The sequence below is a fragment of the Nycticebus coucang genome, chromosome 5 (genome assembly GCF_027406575.1).
Source record: "Nycticebus coucang isolate mNycCou1 chromosome 5, mNycCou1.pri, whole genome shotgun sequence".
In the NCBI taxonomy this organism is placed as follows: Eukaryota; Metazoa; Chordata; class Mammalia; order Primates; family Lorisidae; genus Nycticebus; species Nycticebus coucang.
In genome coordinates this window covers 85,835,142-85,861,584 of record NC_069784.1, presented here as the reverse complement: position 1 = coordinate 85,861,584, position 26,443 = coordinate 85,835,142, and the positions used below count along the sequence as shown (strand labels likewise).

Genomic DNA, 26,443 nt, shown 5'->3' with positions numbered 1-26,443 from the left:
AGCTATGCCTTCACGCAGTCCAAGCATGTTGGGAAGAAGGCATGATTAACACATAGGGAAGACGAGGACTGAGGAAGAACTGTCCAGAGCGGCCTGAGTAAGCCAAGCAGGGTTTCCATGCAGCAGTCCACGAAGCCCCATAGGAAGAGTGAATGGCAAAGACAGTCACCAAGAAAAGAAAATCCCTCCTTCTAACTATAGAAGAGGAAGAACAGATGGCCTTACATACTCAACAAAACTCTGTCTCCCTGTAACTTCCATTCATTGGTCTTCGTTCACTAATTGGAATCACACGAATAAATCTTTATCTTTCTCCCTCTTCACAATCCTTCAACTATCCAGAGATGTTGAATTCACCACTTAAAGTCCTCCTAGGGTTTAAACCTTGTAGTTCTACCACTTATAACTATGTGATGTTGGATAAATTTCTTAAATTCAGCCAGGGTTTCCTCATCTGTATATGAGGAGGTGATAAATAGCAGTACCCCCCAATGTCGGATTGCCGGGAAGATTAATTTAAAGGGAAGTGTAATTGCTTAGCACAGTTCCAGGCACAGAGTAAGCACTCAAAACTAAAAGTTTACTATTGTTGCTGTTGTCATCACTGATGGCATTAAGAAACTCTTCCAGTCCCTCCAAATGTTCCTCACATGAGAAACAGAGTTTCAAATCCCTGCCAGCCTATTCAGTACTCTGTTTATCCAGATCCCTGTTAAGGTCTGGAACCCAGCACTGAGCCAAAGGGATGGCCTAAGAAGCGAAGAGGAGATAAATAGTCTAATGAATGCGGGCTAGAATGACGTTAGCAGCTTTAGGTCACACCAGAGTGGTGGGTAACTTTTATCTGTCCTGCATGTGCCACAAAGGCAGATCTTCCCCATCTGTGCTGGACCTTTACTCCTTCTTAGTAAATCCCACAGTGGAATTGGCAAAGGGTTCGCACCTTTCTGATGTTTTCAGATCCTGATTCAGTCGTCCAGCATAAGTGTCCTCCCCAGCTCCCTGCTCTATGTTATTAGAGACCATGATTAATTTTTTTGACAATGATTTTTGATATACCAAAAATAAAACAATTTCAGACATCATTCCTCAAAGATTTTCTGTGAAATTCTTCTTATTATTTTATTCGTTAGGATATACTACTCTACATGTAACAAAAACTTGATTCTAACTGACTTAGACAACACATGGAATTTATTGGCTGACGTTACCCAAAAGTAGACAGGTGGGGTAAGTTTTAGGCCTGGTGTGATCAGGCCTTGGGCTCCATCTTCCTGCAATTCCCCCAGCTCTGCTCTTCCCTCAGTTCCATCCGTAATGAGGTTGGAGTCCTGGCATTCCCAGGCCTCTCGTCTGTAGCTCATGTGTCTCAGAGTAAAAGCAAGGTCTCCTTGTCTCAGTCAAGGGGAGAGTCCTGCAATTCACTCTGAACCATCAAAACCAACCATCAATACAAAGATTGACTGAGGAACTACTGCTCATCCATTGGCACCACCTACTTCTGGACCATATGTACTCCAAAGAACTAAAAATATGTTTCTTCAAAAATATTATAAGGTCCATATTTTGCTCTAATTTTGACAATTCTCCCAATTATTATGAAGAAGTTAGCAAATTTTTCTTAAAGGGCTAGCCAATGGATATACATGGTGTCCATAAAGTTTGTGTGCAATTTAAAATAATTAACCATTTAAAATAGTTAACTAGGGCGGCACCTGTGGCTCAAAGGAGTAGGGCGCCAGCCCCATATGCCGGAGGTTGCGGGTTCAAACCCAGCCCTGGCCAAAAATCAAAAAAAAGAAAAAAATAAATAAATAAAATAGTTAACTAATAGTTAACTAGGCAAATAACAGTTAACTATTTAAAACTGCATACAAACTTTATGGACACCCTGTATTTCAACTGTGTGAACCACGTAGGAAAATCAAGGCTATTGGGTACTTCTATAACTATTTAAAACATACTGATTTAAATGTGCTGTAAACACACACACACACACACAAACACACTTGCACACACCAGGTGGATGGCCAGATTTGGTTACTGGGCTGTAGTTTGTTGACTCCTGAGTTAGAGAAATAACTAAAAAAAAAAAAAAAAGTAGATTAAATAGAAGGATTTATACTTTTTAAGAAAACCAATAAATTTATTTTCATTTTGGGAAAAATTACATGTGAGGAAATTTTAAAACACGCTGGATAAAAGAAAAAGGGCCAGGTACAGTGGCTCACATCTATAATCCAGCACTTTGGAGCTTTGGGGGAGCCTGAGATGGGAGGATAACTTAAGGTCAGATGTCTGAGACCAGCATGAGCAAAATAATATTGCTTCTACAAAATATTTTCAAAATTAGCTGAGTGTGGTGGTGTGCCCCTGGAGGATTGCCTGAGCCTACGAGTGCCACTGCACTCCAGGCTGGGTGACAGAGTGAGACCAAAAAAGGAAGGGAGAGAGGGAGGGAGGGAGGGAAATTTTTTAACTAAACCTATTTTCACCAAAAGAAAAAGCTCATTTTTGTAATAGAATTAGATTCAAGTCATATAGATTCAAGGTGGGTAGTAAATATTTTAGGATCTGTGGCCACATAGTCTCTGTCATAAGCACTCAACTGTGCTGCTGAAGTGTGGAAGCAGCCATAAACATGTAAAGGAATGAGTGTGAGTGTGTTCTAATAAAACTTTATTTACAAAAGCAGGCACAGGGCTAGATTCAGGCCCCTGGCCTTGGTTTGTTGACTCTTGCTTTATAGTGTCTCAGCTACTGTGCCTGCAACTTGAGAATGCCCACAGTGGGTGGACAGGGAGGGGTGGTTCTTTCACCCTGGCTTCGTAGCCTGAAGCACCAGATACACAGTTGCCAAATGGATTATTACTCTTTCTAAATTACAAACCTTAAAAACAGAATTCTACTAAAACAGTTACACACAAACACAATCAAACTAAAGGACGTGATTTTAAAGGGATCAAAATTTTAAGAAAATTCTCCAAGGTACCTATGGTGTCAGGTTATGGCCCAATACAAAAATACACACGCACACCCTCCTCCCCAGTGGTGCCCCCCCTATTTAAACAATGGACCCACATGCCTGGGAGTAGCCTTAAAGGTCAACCCTCACATGTCCCCAACCTCCCTTCCAAGCACACTGCTCAGCTTTGCGGCTCACAGCCTCAGGATGCTTCCTGCCACCCCTGTGTCAAATCCAGCCTCTGGCTTACATTGCTCCTTTAGCCAAGTACACAAAGCTCCATCACTACTGAAAATCAGCCCTCAAAAGGCACCTCCACATCCCTCTCACTTCTGGTAACCTTCCCTGACCTTCACGGCAGAATTAGATGGTTTGATCTCTAAATGCTGAGGACGCTTTCTTTCACTTCCCCTTCCATTCTTCCATTAGAGTTCGTCACTGGACAGTGCTTCTAAACCTGTGTGTGCAGTCAAAGCATGTGCAGCTCTCTAAAATGCAGATTCGGACTTGGTAGTTCTGGGGTTTGAGATCCTGCATTTCTCACAAGCTCCCTAGGGATGCTGCTGGGCCAGGAAGCGCACGTGAGCAGCCAGGCTGAGAAGTCTGTAAGGTCCTCAAGGGCAGGGTCCCCTTCTCTGTCTCCTGACCCTCTGGCAACACTGGGCATTGCTTACCTCAGAAATGTTTATGGAACACAAACTGTTGAACAAGATGGGCTTCTACAAAATCATCCCAGCCTATGCCTGTCTTTTCCATATGAAAAGTTTCTCTGCCATGTTATCCTTAATTTCTTAAAAGAATAATGACTTCGATTTTTGGAAAAAATTATACATTTATTATTATTTTTTAAAGCCAGGCAATATAAGATAGTACAAAGAAAATCTTAAAACATCAACCCAGACCCACCACCCAGAAATAAACATCATTAATGTGAGGTAAACATCATCCCAGACATATTTATGCATATATTCAGATGAAAAGATAGCAGAATGAAAGAACAGAAGGGCGGGAGAAAGGCAGGTAAGTGGATACATACAAATGCAATCAAACCACACATGTTATCATAGTGAAAAAGCATTAAGTATAAATTGTGCCGAATTGAACAGAGAAAACAGAAATTGAGGTGAAACTGAAGGAACTGTAGAACTTCAGATGAGTGAGTCTTCACAAGAGTTATTAGTTTTTCTAAAAGAGCTCTCTAAAGTTAAGAAAAAAGAAGAAAATAATGGAAAACATTAGGATGTTGAAAATAGTATCATTTAAATTTCCCTATTATGAAAGTGAAGAAGTTAGTGCCCACACTCCCTCCCAAGTACTGTTTTGGTTATTTATATTACTACTACATTGTCAAGGTTTCTGTTCCATATCATTATTTTTAGAGTTGTTTAGTTTTAATTCAATATGAAAAAAATTAATATTGTACTTACCACAAATGCTTTTACCACAGCTTATTCATTTCTAAGTTTTGAATTCTGATTCACCATTTTGTTGCCTAAGAGTTTTCTGGAAAGTGCATGAGTAACATACTCTCTAAACTCATTTGTATTCCAAAGTGTCTGTCTGTTGCTTTTTTACTGAAGGACAGCATGGCAGGCAATACAATTTGGGAGTTATCCCTCCTCATACTTAGGCCTTTATAGACGATACTCCATTGTCTTCTGGCACTGAGTGATGCTTTAAGAAAACCCAAGGCTTGGCTAGGCATGGTGGCTCATGCTTGTGATCCCAGCACTTTGAGAGGCCAAGGCAGGATGGTCACCTGAGGCCAGGAGTTCAAGACCAGCCTGGGCAACAGAGTGAGATCCTGTCTTTACACAAAATATTTTAAAAAGAAAGAAAACCCAGGGACAGCCTGTGTTTTTCTCCTTTCATGTGATTTGTTTAATCAGCTTGGATGGCCATAGGAGGCATTCTTCCATTTACCAAACAATTAAACAATTATCAATAATGTACTATGTACTGGGTATTGTTTCAGTGCTAAGCACCGTTGGAAATATCTTAGTGTAGATTAATCCATACCAAATTTTGTTGGGATATCACATGTCCATTTGAACTTCAGATTTAAATATTTACTCCAGAAAGTTGTCTTCTATTATGTCTTAATATTTTTATTTTTTCTGTTACAATTTCTTCCATTCTATATGGGGTTTTGTGACTATTAAATGACTTAATATTTGTAAATTGCTTAGAAGAGTGCTTGGCACTCAATTCAAAGTAAGGCAGTGTTAGGAGGGAAAGTGAAGGAGGAAAAGGAAGAAGGAGGAGAGGATTGTCTTCTTCAGGAATACAAATTTTATCCTTCTACATATATCTCAGTCTCTCTAATCATTTTCATAACTTGCTCATTTCTTATGATTTCTTACAGTGTGTCCACCATGTCTCATATCTTTTCACCTGTTTTTATTCTTATTTTTTATTTGTAATGTGGTTTTCTTCTCCATGTTTGTATATTTTTTAATTTATTTATTTATTTATTTATTTATTTATTTATTTATTTATTTATTTATTGTTGGGGATTCATTGAGGGTACAATAAGCCAGTTACACTGATTACAATTGTTAGGTAAAGTCCCTCTTGCAATCATGTCTTGCCCCCATAAAGTGTGACACACACTAAGGCTCCACCCCCCTCCCTCCATCCCTCTTTCTGCTTCCCCCCCCAATAACCTTAATTGTCATTAATTGTCCTCATATCAAGATTGAGTACATAGGATTCATGCTTCTCCATTCTTGTGATGCTTTACTAAGAATAATGTCTTCCACTTCCATCCAGGTTAATACGAAGGATGTAAAGTCTCCATTTTTTTTAATGGCTGAATAGTATTCCATGGTATACATATACCACAGCTTGTTAATCCATTCCTGGGTTGGTGGGCATTTAGGCTCTTTCCACATTTTGGTGATTGTAAATTGAGCTGCAATAAACAGTCTAGTACAAGTGTCCTTATGATAAAAGGATTTATTTCCTTTGGGGGATTTATCCTTTCCCATTACTGGGTAGATGCCCAGTAATGGGATTGCAGGATCGAATGGGAGGTCTAGGTTGACTGCTCTGAGGTTTCTCCATACTTCCTTCCAGAAGGGTTGTACTAGTTTGCAGTCCCACCAGCAGTGTAAAAGTGTTCCCTTCTCTCCACATCCACGCCAGCATCTGCAGTTTTGAGATTTTGTGATGTGGGCCATTCTCACTGCGGTTAGATGATATCTCAGGGATGTTTTGATTTGCATTTCTCTAATATATAGAGATGATGAACATTTTTTCATGTGTTTGTTAGCCATTTGTCTGTCGTCTTTAGAGAAAGTTCTATTCATGTCTCTTGCCCATTGATATAAGGGATTGTTGGCTTTTTTCATGTGGATTAATTTGAGTTCTCTATAGATCCTGGTTATCAAGCTTTTGTCTGATTGAAAATATGCAAATATCCTTTCCCATTGTGTGGGTTGTCTCTTTGCTTTGGTTATTGTCTCCTTAGCTGTACAGAAGCTTTTCAGTTTAATGAAGTCCCATTTGTTTATTTTTGTTGTTGTTGCAATTGCCATGGCAGTCTTCTTCATGAAGTCTTTTCCCAGGCCAATATCTTCCAGTGTTTTTCCTATGCTTTCTTTGAGGATTTTTATTGTTTCATGCCTTAAATTTAAGTCCTTTATCCATCTTGAGTCAATTTTTGTGAGTGGGGAAAGGTGTGGGTCCAGTTTCAGTCTTTTACATGTAGACATCCAGTTCTCCCAACACCATTTATTGAATAGGGAGTTTTTCCCCCAAGGTAAGTTCTTGTTTGGTTTATCGAAGATTAGGTGGTTGTAAGATGTTAGTTTCATTTCTTGGTGTTCAATTCGATTCCAAGTGTCTATGTCTCTGTTTTTGTGCCAGTACCATGCTGTCTTGAGCACTATGGTTTTCATTTATTTTTTGAGTACTGCAAGTTTATCTTCTTATGTGAGTTTATAATCTCTAATATAAACTCTTATATCCCCCAAAAGCTCTTTTTTGCTTTCTTTTTTAAAAAAGAAAGTCTTCACGTTATCCATAATTTCTACATGTTTTTGGAGGGCAATACCTTTAGCGATGCAATTCCTTCATTCTGTCTTTTATTATGTTCTCTATATATCTGAGCTCAAGTGCCATTCAGCTTTTATCCTAATATTATTTATCTTTAAATAGAGTCATTTATTTGTTAAAGCTGAATAGGATCCATGCAGGGGTACTCTGCAAGTTAAACCTTAGTTTTCTTGAATGTCCTATCACCAAATCCATTATTTTTGTTGACTTGGGACTTGTGTGTTCCCTTGGAGGTGTGGAGCAGGGTGTTGTGACTCCCAGAGAAGTCCTTTTACATGTAGGCTCCATGAGTTCTAATAGATCTAACCCGCTCCCCAAGATATACACACACAAACGACCTGGATCACAGGTAAGGAGGAGAGTGTCTCCCTCAGCTCGTCCTTCCCTTACTTCACCATCTGGACTTCTGAACGGAATCCTTCCAGCGCACCCACACTTCTCCCCTGGCCTGCCCACATTCTTAGATCTCATCTCTCTAGTTAAAGATGACCAGGGTCAACTTTCTGAACTAAGACTCACTTTTGGAGAAATCTGTTTCTTACTCTGAGGAGGTATGTCCACCATCAAATTATCCCTTGTTTCATCTAGGATTTCTTAGGGTCTGGAAGGTTAAATGGATAATTTTGATTGCAATGTTCTAAGTAACAAACACCTACATGAAGTACAGGCAGTACCTGAGTTACAAACATCCAACTGACATTTGACTCATACTTATGACCAGAGGCTATAACAGATACATACAAATTCAACTTAAGAACAAACATACAGAACCTATCTTGTTTGTAACCCGGGGACTACCTATTAAAAAAAAAAATAAAGGAAGGAGGGAAGAAAGGAAAAGAAGGAAGGAAGGAGGGAAAGAAAAAGGAAGAAAGGTAAGAAGAAGAACGACCACTCTCTTCACAAAACAGAGTGGTCTATGACGTTGACAAGATGACTTCAGCCACAGCTGGATCGTCCCTCAGCTTGGTCACTATCTCCATTCCCTGGCTCTGTTTTGTTCATCTCCAAGACCACATTATCTTTATAGTTCGTGAAACTGGAGAAAGAGCATTTTCCCAAAATGCCTTGATGAAAGTCCCATTCTTTCTCCAGCCCTAAAGCAGCAGCTGTAGCTGGGGTTGAAGAGCCCTGATTAGTCAGCCCTAGGCCGCACAACCACCGCCTGGGAAAGGAGGTAGGGAATACAGCATCAGCCCTCCTCCCAACATGAATGGGGCAGGATTTATTATTACAAGCAAGAGGGCTTGTTCCCTAAGTTAAGTTTGCCAGGCAAACATGAAATCAAGACCACACTGCAGTGTAAAGTTCGCTTCATGTTTTGTAGTTTGGGGTTAGAACCACTTTTTTCCAGTTTCAGTGATGACACTTCTCTGCTTTTCTATCTTTGCTGGCTTTGTTGGGTTTCTGTGGCATGTCCTTGCATCTTTAACCAGAAGCTGCCTTTTCTTATTTTTGATTCCGACAAGACTAAGAGCACTTGACAGATTACAAATAAGGCTTTCAAGCCTTGGTAATCATTCCACAACCCACGGTGAGGGCCAGGAGGAGATGGAAGTAAAAGAGCAGAGTTATTCCCATTCTAGAGATTAGAAAACCAAGCCCATGAAGGTGCTGAGACTTACCAAATATAGCTAAATCAAATGAGAGAACCGAACCTAAATCCAGAGATTCTGACTCCCAGGGAAGAGGTCTCGACTCTCTGTAATGGTTGACTGCTCTTGGGATTTCTTCCTAAAGATCACATTTCCAAACCAGGACAGTCTGAACAGTCTTCACACAGAAAGGCTCAGGTGGGTTTTCAGCAGCTGTATAAAGGGTTTCATCAGACTGGACTGATGGATGGAGATTGGCATACACACATATTGCTCAAGGTCTGAGAAGTTGTGTTACTTTCAATCGATAGATGATACAAAGCAAGGGAGAATGAAGTATTGTTGAGAAGCAGGTCGGCCAAACCTTAAATAAGTCCTAGAGATTCTTACACTTGGCAACGGGTTTGGGGGTGAGAGTTCCATAAGGGCTTGAGTGTTCTCTTTTGTAAAGTTAAACGGTCGCCCCACTATTTTGTTTGCAATCATACCTTGCTTAGGAAATCCTTTTTCCATCATAACCAGCACGAACTCAGTCCATCACATGTCTGAATTATCCATATACATTTTTTTGAGACAGAGTCTCACTTTCTTGCCCAAGGCAGAGTGCCATGACATCACAGGTCACAGCAACCTCAAACTCTTGGGCTCAAGCAATCATCTTGCCTCCCAAGTAGCTGGGACTACAGGAGCTTGCCACAACACCCAGCTATTTTTTAGAGATGGGGTCTCGCTCTTGCTCAGGCTGGTCTTGAACTTGTGAGCTCAAGTGATCCACCCATCTCAGCTTCCCAAAGTGCTGGGATTATAGGTGTGAGCCATCGCACCTGACCCTGAATTATACATAGTTCTAATTCAGGGTGCACAAGTCACTGCAGTTACTCTAACACAAAGCTTTCCTTGCTCTCCTCAGTTAGAGAAACACTTGACACAAAGGTGACCTCTGTCACTCAGGACGAGGCTGTAAAGGACCCTGTGCTAGGAGCATGTCCTCACCTGCACTGTGCCCTTCCCGTGACCTGCTCGCACTCCTCCTCTGCCTCTTGTCATCTCAACTCCCTTCCCTCCCTTCTGCCACCCCAGCTCACTGACAACAGTCTTCATTTTCCACTTTATGGTTTAAAGATAAAAAATGTTAATTGAGGGTAGAGCTCTCGCATCAAAACTGGGAATACTGCACAGCAAAGATCATTTCTTGGAATTATTTACTTAAATGTTTACAAGAAACAATTATCAAAGGTCCCAGACTGATTCATAAATGTAATTAATGAAAGAATTGCTAAGAGTTTCCATCTACTGGTTTGTTTTAATCCTACTATATAAACTTATTTTTTTTTCTGACACCACTTCAACAAAATTCCATCCAATGATTAAAGGAGGTAAATATTCATAATGCAAACATGTTATTGAAAGTTTAAACTTGCCAGGGTGTATTGCAAACCCAGCTCCGATACAATCATTATATCTTGCAAAAGCCATCCTAATAAAACAAAAAGAAAATAATTAGTGCTGCTGCTAATGCCTCATGATTTTGGACAGTGAGGAAGAAGTGCTAATTGATCTGTCCTCTGCTGTGTGTGGGATAAAATATGTAACTGAAAATGCCCCTGCTGTCCCAGAATGAGGAAGACATAATGAACTCTGGCTTGCCAGATTATTCTGCCGCAGTGAAGGTTTGCAAAGATAAATAAACAAATTAAATAGCTCTTGTCTGGTTTTTCTAGTCAGCTTTCATTACTGCAAGGATGGATGCAGCAAGATAAATGTTTCCTTTTTACTTCAGGACTGAAAGAAACACACGTTTTCCTGCTGCCTTTCAAGTTGAAGCTCTGAGGCCCATCGCCTATTCTTATTCACCAACTGGAAAAGATTTGTCTGCAATGGTCAGTTTGATGTTTTCTGCTCAACTCCTCAAGTCCCAATTTGAAGTCATTCTCTTCCACTTAAGGAGACATTTCATTTTTCCTTTAATTTAAAAAATGTTCTGAATGCAAAGCGACATGACGAGGACTACTTAGGTTGCCTAATATGAACTCTGTGTGTGAGACACCGCTCAGGCTGTGTCAGCAGACAAGATGGGTTCAGCTCAACTAACAAGCAGCCAAGCAGCCACTTGGGGGGAATGTTTTAGGCACATTACGTGTGAACAAGCCAAAGTCAGCCCCAAACCTAAAGCGACTGGAACAAGCACTTGGTCTGAAAATGGCTCATGGAATTTATTCTTGTTAACCAAATTTGAACTGGGCAGTTATCCATGATGACCCAATGGAAAGTCCTAGAAAAAAAAAATATCTTTAGCTGAGTGACCCCGTCCAGTCCGAGACCTTTTGCCTATCTTAGCATCATTACTGGCAGGGACAGGAAAACAGCCTGCTCTCCCCATTCTTGCCTCTAATTATTCAAGGCTTCTTTAGCAAAACACCAGGGGAAGAATTCACATGGTCCACACAGTGAACCACACCCAGAAACCTCTGTGAATCCTTAACATGATGGGAAAACTACTTCTCAAGGAAGTCCTATCTTGGAATGTGATATGAAATAAAGAAATTCCCAGTTATTCATTTATGAGGAGTCAACAGAGGAATTGCAGAGACAACAGAAATCCATAGACTCTCCTGTTTTAACGACTAGTTTGCAAAATAAATATTTAATCCAAGTTTCTACTAGAGGATAAAATAAGTGTTCTCTACTGTGGACTAACCCAAAGGGAGATAGTAAGAGATTCCAGGCTAGGCAAGAGTCCCAAATGATACACAAACAGAATGGTGAGTCAGCACTTTAGGCTGGCGATGCAGCCATCTAAACCTTATCCTGACAGTCCTAGTAAAGTAGCATTTCAGCAGTTATCAATAAAAGTTTTCCTAAGGATTAAATAATGAGTGATATAAAATCAATGGAAAAAAATCTCCCATTCTTGCACCATTAACTTAAAATTTCCTTGTGTAAAAGGGAAAAAGCAAATCAGTCATGTATGTAAGATAGAGAATTATAGTTATCTTGACCAGAAAAATTAAATAAAAAGGATACTAACCCTCCGCTTCTGAGATGAGATGGTAAGGAGGTTGTTCCTTGGAACATTTCTTGCTCCTTGATTTCTCTGAAGCCTCCATCACGAGTTAGCTGAAGTGGGTGACTCTTTAAGTGGCCAATGGCATTTGATTCTGTCAAATAAACCCCATTTATTTTCACCATAGAGTCCCCCATCATAACGGTTTCTTTGGATTCCACTGTCTTCTTTGCTGTAACAACCAAGAAAATGTTTTGTCAAAGCACTTCTTACCTTAGGAATCAGCATTTTTCAATGTAACTTTTCAATCTAAGAATTTATATGATTTTAAAAGTCATACATCGCTTATAATCATACATGGCTAGAATTTTACAGCCAAAGCCTCTCTGAGCCTAAACAAGATTGGGTAATTAAGTTTGTGAACTCAGCCTGGAGAAAGTACTCCATACTTCACTGCTGAATATCACTGCAGCCATCTTCCAAGTACTCCTCTGGGGAAGCTGTGCCCCAATGCAAGTGCCTAGTCTACCCTTCAAAGCAATTTTAAAACTTTTTCTCTGGCATGGCCATCAGAGCTATTGTCATAGTTTTGACAATTAAGTTCGTGAACTCGTTTTAGTAAAAGAGCTACATACCTCATTGCTGAACGTCACTGCGGTCACCAGATGACCAATGGGAGTACTTTAAAGGTGACCACAGTGATATTCAGCCACAAGGGATGTAGCACTTTTTCTAGGGCGAGTTCGTGAACTTAATTGTCTGACCTTATACAAGTCCTCACCACTATTTTAGGCTCGGTACCATCAATTCTGCAGATAAAAATGAATACAAATGACACCATTAGCTTAGATTCTACTTGAAGGCAAATACTTGAATTTAGGTTTATTGACTACCTAGTCCGTGTCAGTACTTCTGTGTCCTATAACAATGATTCTTCCTCCTGAATTTGATCATCTTAGTGATTTTTCATTCAAAAAATATTTACTGAGTGCCTCCCTAATGTCAGGCACTGTCCTAGACAAGGATACTTGCACTGGTGTCAACGCAGAGATCCCTGACCTCATAGGGCACGCATCCTAACAGGGATAAGCAGACAATAAGCAATTCACCACAACAAATAAGGTTTATAATATGTTACAAGTACTTTGAAAGGAAGCAAAAGCAGAGAAGTGGAGATGGGTGCAGGGGATTTGGAAGGCAGATAGGTAGCACCTTTAAATAGGGGGGCCCAGTGAGGCAGGGTGAGCAACCCCTTACTGGAGGAGAGGCTTTGAGCCATCAGATGAAGAGGGTCAGCTCTTCAGGTAGAAAGACCAGCTGCTGTGGAGGTCCTAAGGTGGCGGTGTGCCTGGGGTGCTTGAAGAACAGCAGGAATGGAGCATGTGAATGGAGAAGGGAGGCATGCAATGGAAGGGGAAGTCCACTGAAACATTTATAAGACTTTCTAAAGAGGAATAAGACAGAGCTGCAAGATGACCACCTGTCTCTGGACTGAAACATGCACTGTGTTCACAATACAGATCCTTAGATGTATACACAACACTCTGTCAGCAAGTTCCATGAGGAAAAACTTAGCATCTTATGCTGCCACTGGACTCAAGTCTGGGATAAAACATTTTGTCACGGGAAAAAAGAGAGTAAATCTCCCGGTGTGGGGGGGTGAGCTTCAAGTTTTCCCCAAAATGACTCAAGACTCTGCACATGTTTAGAAATGAATAAACCAATAAACACTAGCAATAACAAAACCATCTATTCTACCCCCTCTGACCAAACTGCTTGCTCTCTACACACCACATTTTAAAACTGAAAGGAATCTTAGCGATTGACTAGTCCAAACTTCATTTTTCAGATGGGAAGACTGAGAACCCTAAAGGTCACAGGTGGAAGAGCACAGGCCTGGGACTCCATCAAGTGCAGGGTCCCTGAGCACCTGCTCTGACCTGTGGGTAGGCCACTCAGCCCTTCTCTCACCTCCTCCCATGGTCTCCACCTCTGGGGGTGTGGTGAGAATGAAATGATGTGGCCAGGTAAAGTGCCTTAGAAGATGTCACTAGAAGTTATTGTCATGATTATTATTGGAAACCAAGACTCCTGACTTCTGGTCCAGGGCTCTCTTCCACAGCATCATGCCACCTTCTATAACTTCGCTACTGAATTGCACAGCATACATTCTGTCTTAGATTACGAAGCATTTTTATAGCCTGTTGCTATCCTTTAGGATTTCTTTCCTTCATTCACTCCATGAACACTAATTAAGCACCCATTACTATGTACCAGGTGCTGTTCAAGATGCACAGGAGCCTGCGGTGAACAAGACACAGCCATCACAGAGCTTCTAGAAGGGAAACACTATCATCCTCACAGGTAGGGGAGCTGCACCCCTCTACGTCCACAGTCCACTGGACTTGTTATGGCTTGTTATGGCTACAACGAAGAGCTGCCCTGGGGCTCACTCTTACTCCTGAGGGATGGCCCCATCAAACCGAGCGTGAGTGATGGTGCTCCATGTCTCCCCGACAAACATTTGCAGCACATTGTACTTATAATGGATCGTGGGTCAACTTCACAAGACGACAGCTACTGGTGGCATCACCACACCATCCAGCTTCACAGCTATTTCTTTGACACCTGCTATGTACCACATCTGTTTTAGGATCCTGGGCCACAAAGAGAGAAAACCACTTTTTTCTAGTGTAATAGGGGAGACAGAGAGGCATATGTGTAAAGAGATATGGCCAGGTGCAGTGGTTCACACCTGTAATCCTAGCACTTTGGGAGGCCGAGGCGAGTGGATCACCTGAGCTCACAAGTTCAAGACCAGCCTGAGTAAGACTGAGACCCTGTCTCTAAAAATAGCTGGGCATTGTGGTGGACACCTGTAGCCCCAGCTACTTAGTAGGCTGAGGCAAGAGAGTCTTGAGCCCAAGAGTTTGAGGTTCCTCTGAGCTATGATGCCATAACACTCTACCAAGGGTGACAAAGTGAAACTCTGCCTCAAAAAAAAAAAGAGAGAGATAGTGGGAGAGATAAATGCAACCCAGAGTGGCCCAAGCAAGGTAATGAGGGGACAGACAGTAGAGAAGCCTGGAGGGCTGGAGTGGGTCAGGGAAGTGGAGCCCAAGGAGCATATTGATAGGTTAACAGGAAACAAACAGAAAGAAAAAGAACGAAAATGTGGAGTCAAAGCCAGCTTCATGGGTGCACAGCCTGTGTGGTCAGGCAGGGGCCCACTGCCAGAAGGGCCTACATTTGGCTTAGTGCTCTGCTGTGGCCATCTAGGAACTCTTAACAATTTTTGAACAAAGTACTCCACATTTGCATTTTTGCCCTGGGCCTAGCAAATTATACAGCAGGTCCTGCCTGAGGCTTAAAACAGCAGCATGGATGTGGTGGGGTAAGGGGCTCCACACTGCTGGTGTACCTACTGTTGGGCAGCAGTGAGATCAGGGCCAGAGCATCAGGCTGGGGCCACCACAACAGCTGTGCACGGCTTAGGGGCGGGGACTCCACCTGCTAGGCCAGGGCTGAGCAAGCCACACCCCTAGCAAATCTGGCCCACCTCCTGTTTTTAACCAGCAAACTAAGAATGGTTTTTATGTTTTTAAACGGCTGGGGAAAAACTCAAAAGAAGAGCAGTATTTTGTGACAAATAAAAATCATATGAAATCACAGCATTGGCAGAGATGAATAGGTGGAACAGAGACCACCATATTGACCATGGTGCAAAATGTTTACTACTTGGCCCTTTACAGAAAAAGTAGGCTAGTGTTTCCCAAACTGTGTTCCCAAAAGAGATGCTATGGTCAGGTCAGTTTGTAAAATGCTGTGCTGAATGAAAATTAAGCAGGTTTCTTTCTTTTTTATTTTGAGACAGAGTCTCACTATGTCACTGTCAGTAGAGCTATGGTATCACAGCTCACAGCAACCTCAAACTCTTGGGCTCAAGCGATTCTCTTGCCTCAGCCTCCCAAGTAGCTGGGACTACAGGCACCCGCCACAACACCCAGCTATTTTTTGTTGCAGTTGTCATTGTTGTTTAGCTGGCTCTGGCCAGGTTCAAACCCTCCAACTTCAGTGTATGTGGCTGGTGCCATAACCACTGTGCTCTAGGCGCTAAGCCATAAGCAGGTTTCTTTATCAGAAGTCTTTCCCAATGCTTTAAAATGCTCACATGCTCACACTGTGTGAGAGGGTGAGGAGCAGGCGGCACTTCCCTGACTTATTTAAATACTGAACTCATTTTCCAAAGAAAAGCTATTAACATTTTGCCAAAACTGCTCCATGGAATTCCTTGGAACTGAACTTGGCAAACATTCCTGTAGGCACAGGGGGGACCTCTGAAGGATTTTCAGTAAGGAGATGGTGTGAGCTATTTTTTTTTTAGACAGAGTCGCACTTTATCACCCTCGGTAGAGTGCTGTGGCATCACAGCTCATAGCAACCTCCAGCTCTTGGGCTTAGGCGATTCTCTTGCTTCAGCCTCCCGAGTAGCTGGTACTACAGATAGGTAGTACAACGCCTAGCAATTTTTTTGTTGCAGCTTGGCCGGGGCCAGGTTTGAAACCACGACCCTCAGTATATGGGGCCAGAGCCCTACTCACTGAGCCACAGGCGCCACTTGTGAGCTGATTTTTTAAAAACAGAGACAGGTCTTGGGGTGCAGTGGCATGGTCATAACTCCCAGTAGCTTCAAACTCCTGGGTTCCATTGATCCTCCCACCTCAGCCTCCTGAGCAGCTAGGACTACAGATGTGCACCACCACACCCGGCTCATTTTTCTTATTTTTTTGGTACAGATGGGGGTCTCACTACGTTGCCCAGGCTGGTCTTAAACTCCTGGCCTCAAGCCATCCTCCCACCTCAGCTCCCAAAGTGCTGGGATTATAGATGTTGAACCCACTCTGATTTTTCTTTGCTTCCTGACCCTTTATGCTTTAGAGGACACACACAAAATCATCTGTTTTCATGGTCCCTGGGATAAAGGGGTCAGGCCACTGCTCAAAGCCACGTCTGGTTGGGAACTTGGCATCCCTGGCTCTGCTGGCTGTCCCATGGGCTGAGGGCTTGTGGACCCCTGCAACCCACTGTAGTGCCCCAGTGAACTTGGGGCAGGCCCAAAAGGAGGCAGACAGGGAGGAGGCGAGGGGTGAGAGAGTCAGTGTGCAGTGGGGGACAGGAGAATGCAGGCTCGGGTCAGATTTAGGAGGCTGTGAGGGCTTAGGGATCAGTGAGAAGGTGGAGACTGCTGTGAGGTCTCTGCCTAGTTTGCGGCCATTGCAGCAGTGCCACCTGGAGCCAAAACCCTACATGAACACACAGCAAGTCAACTGCTGGCCCCACAGGGACGAATGCTCCCATCTCCGCCACTTTCATTCTCTCAAACTAGCAATTCCAAACCTGACAGCACACTCTGGCCCTGCCTGTGGGGTAATGCCAGCTACACACACTGTCACAGTAACTGACAGCCTCAATTACGTACGTAACGAAGGCTACCTTTTCTAAACAATAGAGCGACTCCTAAATGAAACCCAGGGGCGCTCCTATTAAAACAGCAGTGATCCCAAGGCAGGAGGGCTCAAATATTTTTTATAATTGGGCAACACATTTTTAAAATAACAGTGAGTTTTTGTTGCCACGTAGTGCTGGTACAGACTTCAGGGGTAATCCGGACTGTGAAGTGGGGTGACTGCAAACAGTAGACGGAAGAAATACGACCAAGACAAGCATCAGTGCATCTCAGAGGTGTGACACCATCCTCAGATGACAGACAGGGCACCCAGAGCATGAAAACAAGGGCAAGGTGGCCTGGGAGGGAAGGGGCCAGCCGTTGGAGAGATACTGAGGAGGACCGCATGCAAAACCCTCATTTCCACTGTCATCTCCACACCACTGTCAACAGCTCAGCAAGTGGCAGGGTTTAAACACAGAAAGCACACGGCATCCAAGCTATAAACAACAGAGCAGACACCCTCACGCCAGTCCTGCCATCCTGTAGCAAGAAGTGTACAAATCCCAGCCTCTCTCAGCCTGGCAAGCACCTTTCTCCTACAAGTGCCATCCTTGCTGATCTGCCTAGTCTGACGTAAGACCCAGGTTGTGGAACCGCTGAAAAGTTACGCGGATTCTTCTAATGTGCAGCTGCAGTTGTAACCGGCTCTTGAAGAGAAAACATGCATGCTGTTGTCTCTGCCTTACGTAAGGCTGCCCTGCCTCCTCCCTGCAAGTGGAACACAGCCACTCCGTCTGCCATGCTCTGAGGCCCTGCAGAGCTGTCCCGCCTCAGCTCTCTCCACCCCGCCTTGGTCAGCCGCTTTCCAGCCTCCTGGCCGCCGGGTCCTCAAGAGACTGAGAGGCTCTCATCCCGGGCCTCTGAACTTGCTTTTCCCTCAGGGTGGACATTTTGATCCACAGGTCTTACATGGCTGACCCTTCACCCTCCTCAAAGATGCCTTTCAGAAGAACCTGAGCTAAAGCAGATTACCCCTGCCACCGGCACTCAGTTTCTCTTCTTCAGAGCACTCATCAGAACTCAAATTATCTTATGTGTTCAAATCAAATTATTTGTTCCCCTATTATTGTCTATCTCTCTTCTCTAGACTGTAAGCTCACTGAGGGCAGGACTGTCAGCCTAAAATAACAACTGGCACTTAGTAAGGTGAGACGGAGTGACTGCATTAGAAAAGACTGGCACATGACGGTAAAGCCAGCTGCCCGACAATACACTCAGTCGCCCTGCACTTCCTGCTGTCTCCTCTTCATCTACATCAGGGATCACACAGGCAAATGGGTGACACAGGCAAGGAGTCCTGGTGAACTGCAGACCACACACTGGGCTTCAGGGTCAGTACTACCCAGCTCCAATCACAGAATGGAAATCAGGGCTGCCAGATTTTCTGATTTTTCACAAGAAGTCATAAATCTGGATTCTTCTATGAGATGTTTCTACTTTTTGAATGTTGGCAACTAATCAAAAGAAAATGCTGTGGTCAAGCGTGGTGGCTCACACCTGTAATCCTAACACTCTGAGAGGCCAAGGCGAGTGGATTGCTTGTGCTCAGGAGTTCAAGACCAGCCTGAGCAAGAGCAAGACCCTAACCTCTACTAAAAAGAAATAAAACTAGCTGGGCATGGTGGGGCATGCCTATAGTCACACCTATTCCAAAAGCTGAGGCAGAAAGATCATTTGAGCCCAGAAGTCTGAGGTTGCAGTGAGCCACAATAATGTAATTGCCCTAATGCCTGGGCAATAGAGCAAAACCCTGTCTCAAAAAAGAAAGAAAAAGCTTGTATGTCAAACAATTATGATGCTTAGGTGGAGACATGTAAACTTTAGGATCTCTTTTCAGATTGTTAGACTGATAACAGGGCTCCCCCACTCAGGGCTGGACAGAGACCCCTTCCCCCCTTTTTTTCTAGTCCTGAGCAGGCTCAGGTCCAGACCAAATCTCTAGGCACAAATAGGTTCTCTGCAGACCACATTTTTATGAACACGTTCATAAAAAGCAGCCTGACCAGTATCTCCCCAGGGCTGCCTCTCTCAGAACACACCCTACTGCTTCTCCCAGAGCAGAGAAATGTGCCTCAGGCGGACCATATTCCTACACAGGGGCAGTTTTGAAATTAATTTCTGCCCATAGGCCCCTGGCCGATTGTGACATGTGCCAGAAATACATTCCATCTCCCCAAAAACACCTGCCTGCAGGACAGCAAAAGCAGTATGTCCACCCTTAGACAGAAGGCCCAAACAGGCCTCCCACTTGGGTTCCCCCCTTTGCCATCATGAAGGTTTCCTTATCTTTCTTTTTATCTTTCAATAAACTCTGTCCTTTTGCTTACTCATGTGGTCCATGGATTCATTCTTAAACCCTGGGACCAAGTACTTGGCAGACAGAGAAATTCCAGCTACAAGACTATCTCTGTCTTTCTCTGACTGTAAACTTATTTCTCTTCATCAATCCTTGTTGACTGAGGGAAGAACAGTTCTATCAGCTTCCGGTAAAGTAGTTTTGAACTTTTTGGACAACATATAGTAAGAAATTAATTTATAATATGAACCCTGCACATACCCTGAAAATGCAAGTAAAGTCTCTTGAAGCAATACTTACCCTTATGACATGTAATGTACCCTGATACTTTCTATCACATTCTATTCTACTTATTGTTTTTTTTTTTTGGTCGGGGCTCGGTTTGAACCTGCCACCTCCAGCATGTGGGACCGGCGCCCTACTCCTTGAGCCACAGGCGCCACCCACTACTTATTGTTTTTTAAATGCTGGTGTGAGCCACTAAATTGGTTGTCATCCCACTAATGGGTCCTTTCTGGTAGTTTGGAAAACCTTTAGTATGCCCTAGATCGGGGTCCTCAAACTGTAGCCCGCGGGCCACATGAGGTGGTGTGACTGTATTTGTTCCTGTTTTTTCACTTCAAAATAAGGTATGTGCAGTGTGCATAGGAATTTGTTCATAGTCTTTTTTTTTTTTTAAACTATAGTCTGGCCCTCCAACGGTCTGAGGGACAGTGAATTGGCCCACTGTTTAAAAAGTTTGAGGACGCCGGTCCTCGATGGTGGTTGATTCCAATTGTTGGTGACACTTCTTAGGATGTGAGATCTTTCCCAGGTTTAGATATTTGGCAGCAATTCTGTGGCTGTAGATAAAGTCCCATTCAAGGATTGTTTACATATTCACATAGAATCAGAAAGGTATTATCAAAGAGCCAAGCTTAGTATAGGTTATAACAATCTTATAATTTCCATTAGTTTTTAAATGAAATTAACAACTCTTTGAACTCTAATTTAAAAATAATTTATTTCTGGTATATGTGAACCATCCTTTAGGAAATACTTATCTAATATTCTTTTCCTATCAAATTATGTTTTTTAAAAACCGTGATATTTAGCTAGTCTTTATAAATGCCCAGAAAAATATATTAACAATGTTTCTTAACCAGCTTTTGCCTAATATTAACCAAGTCTTAATTAATATAAAAATAATCTGGGATTAGAAAAAAAATCATATAAAAATAGCTTTTGTGTACAAATTCAAGAAACAAGCCAGAGTTGAAAGGATGTTACATGGCCTTACAGTCCGTGGGAGGAAGGGATCTGTCCAGCAGAAGGGCTCCCTGCGAGGCTGCCCTGAATAAGCGAGCCCGGGCACTGCTTATTCTTCTAATCTTCGCAGGGTCCAAGGGTGGTTTAGGAAAGGAAAAGCAGGGATCCTCATCTGTGGGAGATGCTGGAACTTTTGGTTTCTGGAAAGAGATCGTATAAATTTTTGGTATGAGTTTCTGGATCTCAAATAAGCCTCACTACCCTACAGCTAGCTCTGACCCTTCCAGAAGAACACCAGGGCCTTCTCCTTGGTTTCATCATAGGCCCCTAGTTCCACTTGCTGTCTCATTGGCCCATCTTACTTAATGTGACATACAGTGTAATTGTTTGCTCAATTATTTTGTATTAACTACTCTGCTGCACTGCTTAGCATATTTGAAAAAAACCTATTCACTCTGGCAAACAGATATTATCCATATAAGAGATGGTAAGATTTATATATTTATTTTTTTATTTAGACAGAGGGTCTCTCTCTGTCACCCAGGCAGGAGTACAGTGGCTATAATCATAGCTCACTACAGCCTAGAACTCCCTGGTCTCAACTGATCCCCACCTCAGCCTACTGAGTAGCTGGAACTATAAGCATGTGCCATCATGCCCAGGTTTATAAAATTAAATATAATATGTTCAATGCACTTTGCAAATTTTTGTGCTTAATTCAGCTCAGAAAACACTTATTAGGCCTTATATGTGCCAAGAATTAAGTGGAATATAAGTATTCCCTTTATATATTTTGGACTCCAAAATGTGCAAAGAATTTTTAATTTAGATTAAAATGTCACAAAAAATAAAAGGAAGAAGTTGTCTTTGACTTAAATGATATAAAAATGTTTTACTTTTTACATCTCAAGAATTCTATACTGACACACCCCACCCCCGCACCCTGCCATAGGTGTTGATGTTACTATATCCTTAGAAAAGGATGAAACTTAGTAAATGTAGAATATAAATGTCTTAACACAATTAACTAAGAAAATGCCAGGAAGGCCAGTGTGATGAAACTATGTCAAATGGTATATAAAACCAGTGTATGGTGCCCCATGATTATGTTAATGTACATAGCTATGATTTAATAATAAATACATTTTTAAAAAAAGAAAAAAAAAAAGGAACATTACTAGCAAAAGTCTAATTCTTTAAAAACTTTTTTAAAAAAACGCCCACCATACAAGGGTGGGGAACCTGTGGCCTTTTGATTTCTAGACTGTTTTTCTTAAGCATCAAAGGAGGCAAGAAAAGCTTCACCCCTTTTACCAAAAGGATTTGTTATGTAAAATTTGGATTTAGTCAAAAGGCTGCAGTTAAGGACCAGGAAAGCTTCATGTTTCCTTAAAGCCACTGGTTTCCCACCCCCTACAAGGGACTAAGCTCAAGGCTTTGGTTGCCTTGTGGTCCTATGCTTCCTGCCTCTAACTTCAGCACACTTATTTTTCGATGAAAGAACAAACTTAGCTCAGCATTTTTAGCCCTCAAACCAAAAATAATAATCAAGATAACATTCCTAAAATTATTTCTATAATATGTGAAATGAGTGACTTACTATCCAATAAGTTAATCGACAGACTTTTTTTTTAATTCAGTGTGAAATTCAAGTCGTATCATTTGGAAAAATGAAGGAATCTATCCCACATTATGTGTCACAAATAGATATACACAAATAGATATATCAGAGTTTTGCATACACAAATAGATATATCAGAGTTCTCCTTCCAAGAAGTTGCTTATTTCAATAATGATGACATTCTTTGAAATACTTCTTTAAGTGACAGAGTCTCACTCTGTCACCCCAGCTAGAGTACAGTGCCTCATCATAGCTCACTACCTCAAACTCCTGGGTTTAACAAAGCAATCCTCCTGCCTCAGTATTCAAAGTAGCTAGACTACAGGCACTTGCCATCATGTCTGGCTAATTTTTCTAGTAGAGACATGGTCTCGCTCTTCCTTTGGCTGGTCTCAAACTCCTGACCTCAAGTGATCCTCCTGTCACGGCCTCCCCGAGTGCTAGGATCCAGGGGTGAGCTACCACACCAGGCCCCAAATCCTTGTTATTTATTCTTGCTCATTTGCACCCAGAATCACTTTATGAACCAGACCAAAAAACAAAAAATATAGATTTTGTAACAGTGGAGACACAATTTCCTAAACACACTTAAAAAAAGGGTAAATAAAATATTAACCATAACATAAAAGAAAGACTAAATCAATTTGGCATCAAACAGACTGAGAATAACACTTTCTAGATATGTGAACTGTGCAGGCCATTTACTTCTTGGAACTTGCCCAGCTGTAATACAGTGACAGTAATCCCCTTCTTACAGGAACATTGACACAAGTGCAATTCCTGTTACGCAAGTTCAAGAAATGCTAGTTCCCTTCCCTATACAAGTCACTCACCCTCATCAGATTTGGTTGCAAGTTACTTTTAACTCTTCTCAAAAGTCAAGGCCCTAGCCTCTGACACAACCTTGCTGGAATAAAGACACTGGATTCTGAAGTGTCTATTCTGAAAGAGATAACACTTATCTATGTAAGTTTTGCTATATTTGTGTAACAGTCATTTTACTTTTTAGTTTCTTCAATTTGTTGCAAAATATTCACAGGAATGTGACTTAGGCCAAGAAGCTAATAGTATCAGAAAAGCTAAGAATGTAATATGGAAAACAAGTGCTTTATATGTATTTAATAATTATAAATGGTCAAATGTTTAGTATAATCTCAATTCTGAAGGGAGATATGAAGTTTTCTTAACTCAAAATGTCTGTAATATTGCAGGTACCCTTGAAACAGAAACAAAGATCAAGAAATCTGCCAAATAATCATAACGTAGTTAAAGTAAATGGCTCCTTTTACAGACACATGGACCAATATTAATGTTTTGGGTACTAAATAAAAGATCTTATGAAAAGGGAAATACAGTTTGGAAAGCTAAATTTTCTCCCAAAGAGAGTAACCGAATTATCTCTGGAGGGCGAGATAAAGCCCCACAACTGCTCCTTGATAAAAGGCATTATTTTCTTAGTGCAAAACCAGTAATTGTTCATATAATGAAACCTTATTTACATTTTACTACTGACCTTTAATGATTTATTCCATTCAAATATGTATTGCACTAAACTACTTAGAACATAAAGTGATAGATGGAAAGCATTCTTCATTCTCCAAGAGAAAACTACCAAACAAGCCAGAAATCTCTTTCATGGCAGGTCTACAAAATGTTCTTCCACTTTGTGGAGCAAAGCCACATTTATGAAGAAAACCAGCATAAGCTTTCTCTTAGAAAATTCTCTTAATTTTAGAAATCAGAGAAGGTTGCCAGTGAGTTTAAATTTTCACTTAGAAACCTTCCCTGCCTCACATTTTGTTTTGTGATGTTAACCAGGGCCTTGAGTATGGTTAAGCACAGTAGGAAAGTCAGGTTTGAAGATTAGTTCTGGTCCTTTGAAGGTACAAAGTTACGTTTGTAGAAGGACCCAGTGAAGGAGGACACCAGCAGAGCGTAAATGTCCCTTGAATGGGCTTCAGCTGGCCACGGATCACCCCAGCTCTGTGGCCCTCCACCAGCTTCTGACCCAGTCCCTTGGCATCATCAGGTGGGGTTTTCCCCACCCTACATGAAGACCAGGAAAGGGACTCAGGAATATCCACCTCAGAAAGGTGCCCACGATTTAGTGTGTAAAGCAGCAGAACACACACATAATCACACACGTGTGAGAAAAGCCACCTTGGGAGTGAAAGCAAATACTGAAAATTCTCCCAAGCACCCAGCCTCTGAGAGGTGGCCATCCTGGGTACACAGGCTGTAACTGTGATTGTCTCCATAGGTGCTCTGGGCTCCTCTCCACAGTCACTCTCAGCATGTGACTCACCGATGGAACTTACCCTTCCTTTCAGAAATGGTGAAAGAAAAACACTGCTTTGACCCAACTCTGCTTTTCTTCCTTCCTTTTTTTTATTTTTAATTTCAGGTTAATATGAGCGCACAGACAACCAACTCATAATATTTGAACTTGTTAGGTAGAGTCTCTCTAGTAGTTATGTCCTACCCCCCAAAGATGTGCCATATGCTCCCACATTGTCCCCATTCAGTGGGAGTATCTCAAATGCCCCCCTCCTTCCCTAATCCCCTTCCCCTAGTGAAGTTTCCCCTTCCCCCAACTTGAATTGAAATGAGTTTTTCTCCTATGTGAGTATGACTATAGGTACTAAGAGAAATCCCCCTGAGCCAGCTGGGCTAGTGACCAGGGCCTGCCCACTCAAGAACCAGGAGCATCAGCCTCTCTATTATTCTCCAACACCCTGGCTTATCTGAGTGCAGGAGGCTGAAAGGTGCTAGAGAGCACAGGCCAGAGAGGAAGGGGAGAGAGAGAAAAGGTAACTGTACAAAAGCGAAGAGTTTATGTCAGGCACAGTGGCTCGTGCCTATAATCCCAGTACTCTGGGAGGCTGAGACCAGAGAATCAGAGGTCAGGAGTTCGAGAACAGCCTAAACAAGAGCAAGACCTCATCTCTACAGAAAATAAAAACAAAAACATTAGCTGCGGGTGGTGGTGCAAACCCTTAGCCCTAGCTGATTAGGAGGCAGGAGGATCACTTCAGCTCAGGAATTTGAGCTATGATGACATACTGTACTCTAGCCTGGGTGACAGAGAGAGACTCTGTCTCCAAAAAATAAAAATTAAAAATAAAGCAATCTAAACCAAACCAAACACACAAAAAAGAACAAAGACTTTAGCTAATCTCTTCAGCCCAGGAGCTGAAATGGCTGATCACTGGGTCCCCCTTCCTGACTGACAGCTGGCTAAGGAATTATTAAAAGGCAAACTAGTCTGAGATAGTGTCCCAGATTCAAAAAGGGCTGAGATTCAATTGGTTAGGTCTTCAAAACCTCTTCCAGAAACTGTGTCCCTGAACCATGAGCCACTCCCCTCCACTCTGTCTCCTCTCTCCTCAGGTGCCTCCTTCTCCCAGCTCCTCTCTCCAATGTTCCTTTATCGTCCAGCTTTGTCAAGTTAGTGGTTACCAGAGTCAAAGCCTCTTTAAAGGAAAGAAGGTGGAGGGCAGTTATCATGAGGTCATTTTCAAAATTTTTTGGCTGGGAACCCTTAATTTTAATTATTATTTAAAATGAAATATATTTAAGACCCTTATATAAGCCACCATAACAAAAAATTTTCAAATTAAAGTGATAATTTTACTTAACATGGGAATTTCTTAGACTACTTTTACTTTGAACATAGCACCTAGCTATACTATAGGAAAGAAATTTAAGTCCCATGCTTCCAAACAGAGGTAAATGCCAATATTACCTTAGCCCAACACCTAATCTTGCACCAGTTTGACAAGCACCAGGTTAACTCTAGAAATAGAGATTTTTAGGGAAGAGAAAGCCCAAGTCAAGTGAGTCCTCCCCCACCCTGCAAACTACAGTAATATTGAAAGCAATTTATAGGCATCAAATCACAGAATCATAAAGCAAAGAGCCACTCTACCATAAGATCGACCCATTGGGCTGCCAAACTGAGCCCTCATGCCTTAGCTGGCTCAACACCTAAGTGGTTTCCATGGTCACAGATGTAAGAAGCCATGTGTCAATGATAGCTGGCTAATTATTAATTGCATATTGGTTCATGTTTAGTATTTTGGGGTCTTATATTTTTCATCTACAATATAAGAACAAGTGTTGTCTTGCTCATAGAGGCAGTCTAAT

The 26,443-nt window shown here is 42.0% G+C and overlaps 1 protein-coding gene across 6 annotated transcripts in view; it reads right to left on the bottom strand.

Moving 5' to 3' along the window:
* ARMC2 (armadillo repeat containing 2) overlaps positions 1–26,443 on the bottom strand; it is a 121,971-nt gene that overhangs the window by 82,732 nt on the left and 12,796 nt on the right. For all 6 annotated transcript variants that reach the window (XM_053592128.1, XM_053592131.1, XM_053592129.1 and 3 more), the window contains 2 exons: positions 20,708–20,876; positions 11,648–11,855 (listed from right to left, as the gene is read on the bottom strand). In XM_053592128.1, the coding sequence (XP_053448103.1) occupies positions 11,648–11,855; positions 20,708–20,876 (377 nt within the window). The remainder of the gene's footprint in view (positions 1–11,647; positions 11,856–20,707; positions 20,877–26,443) is intronic.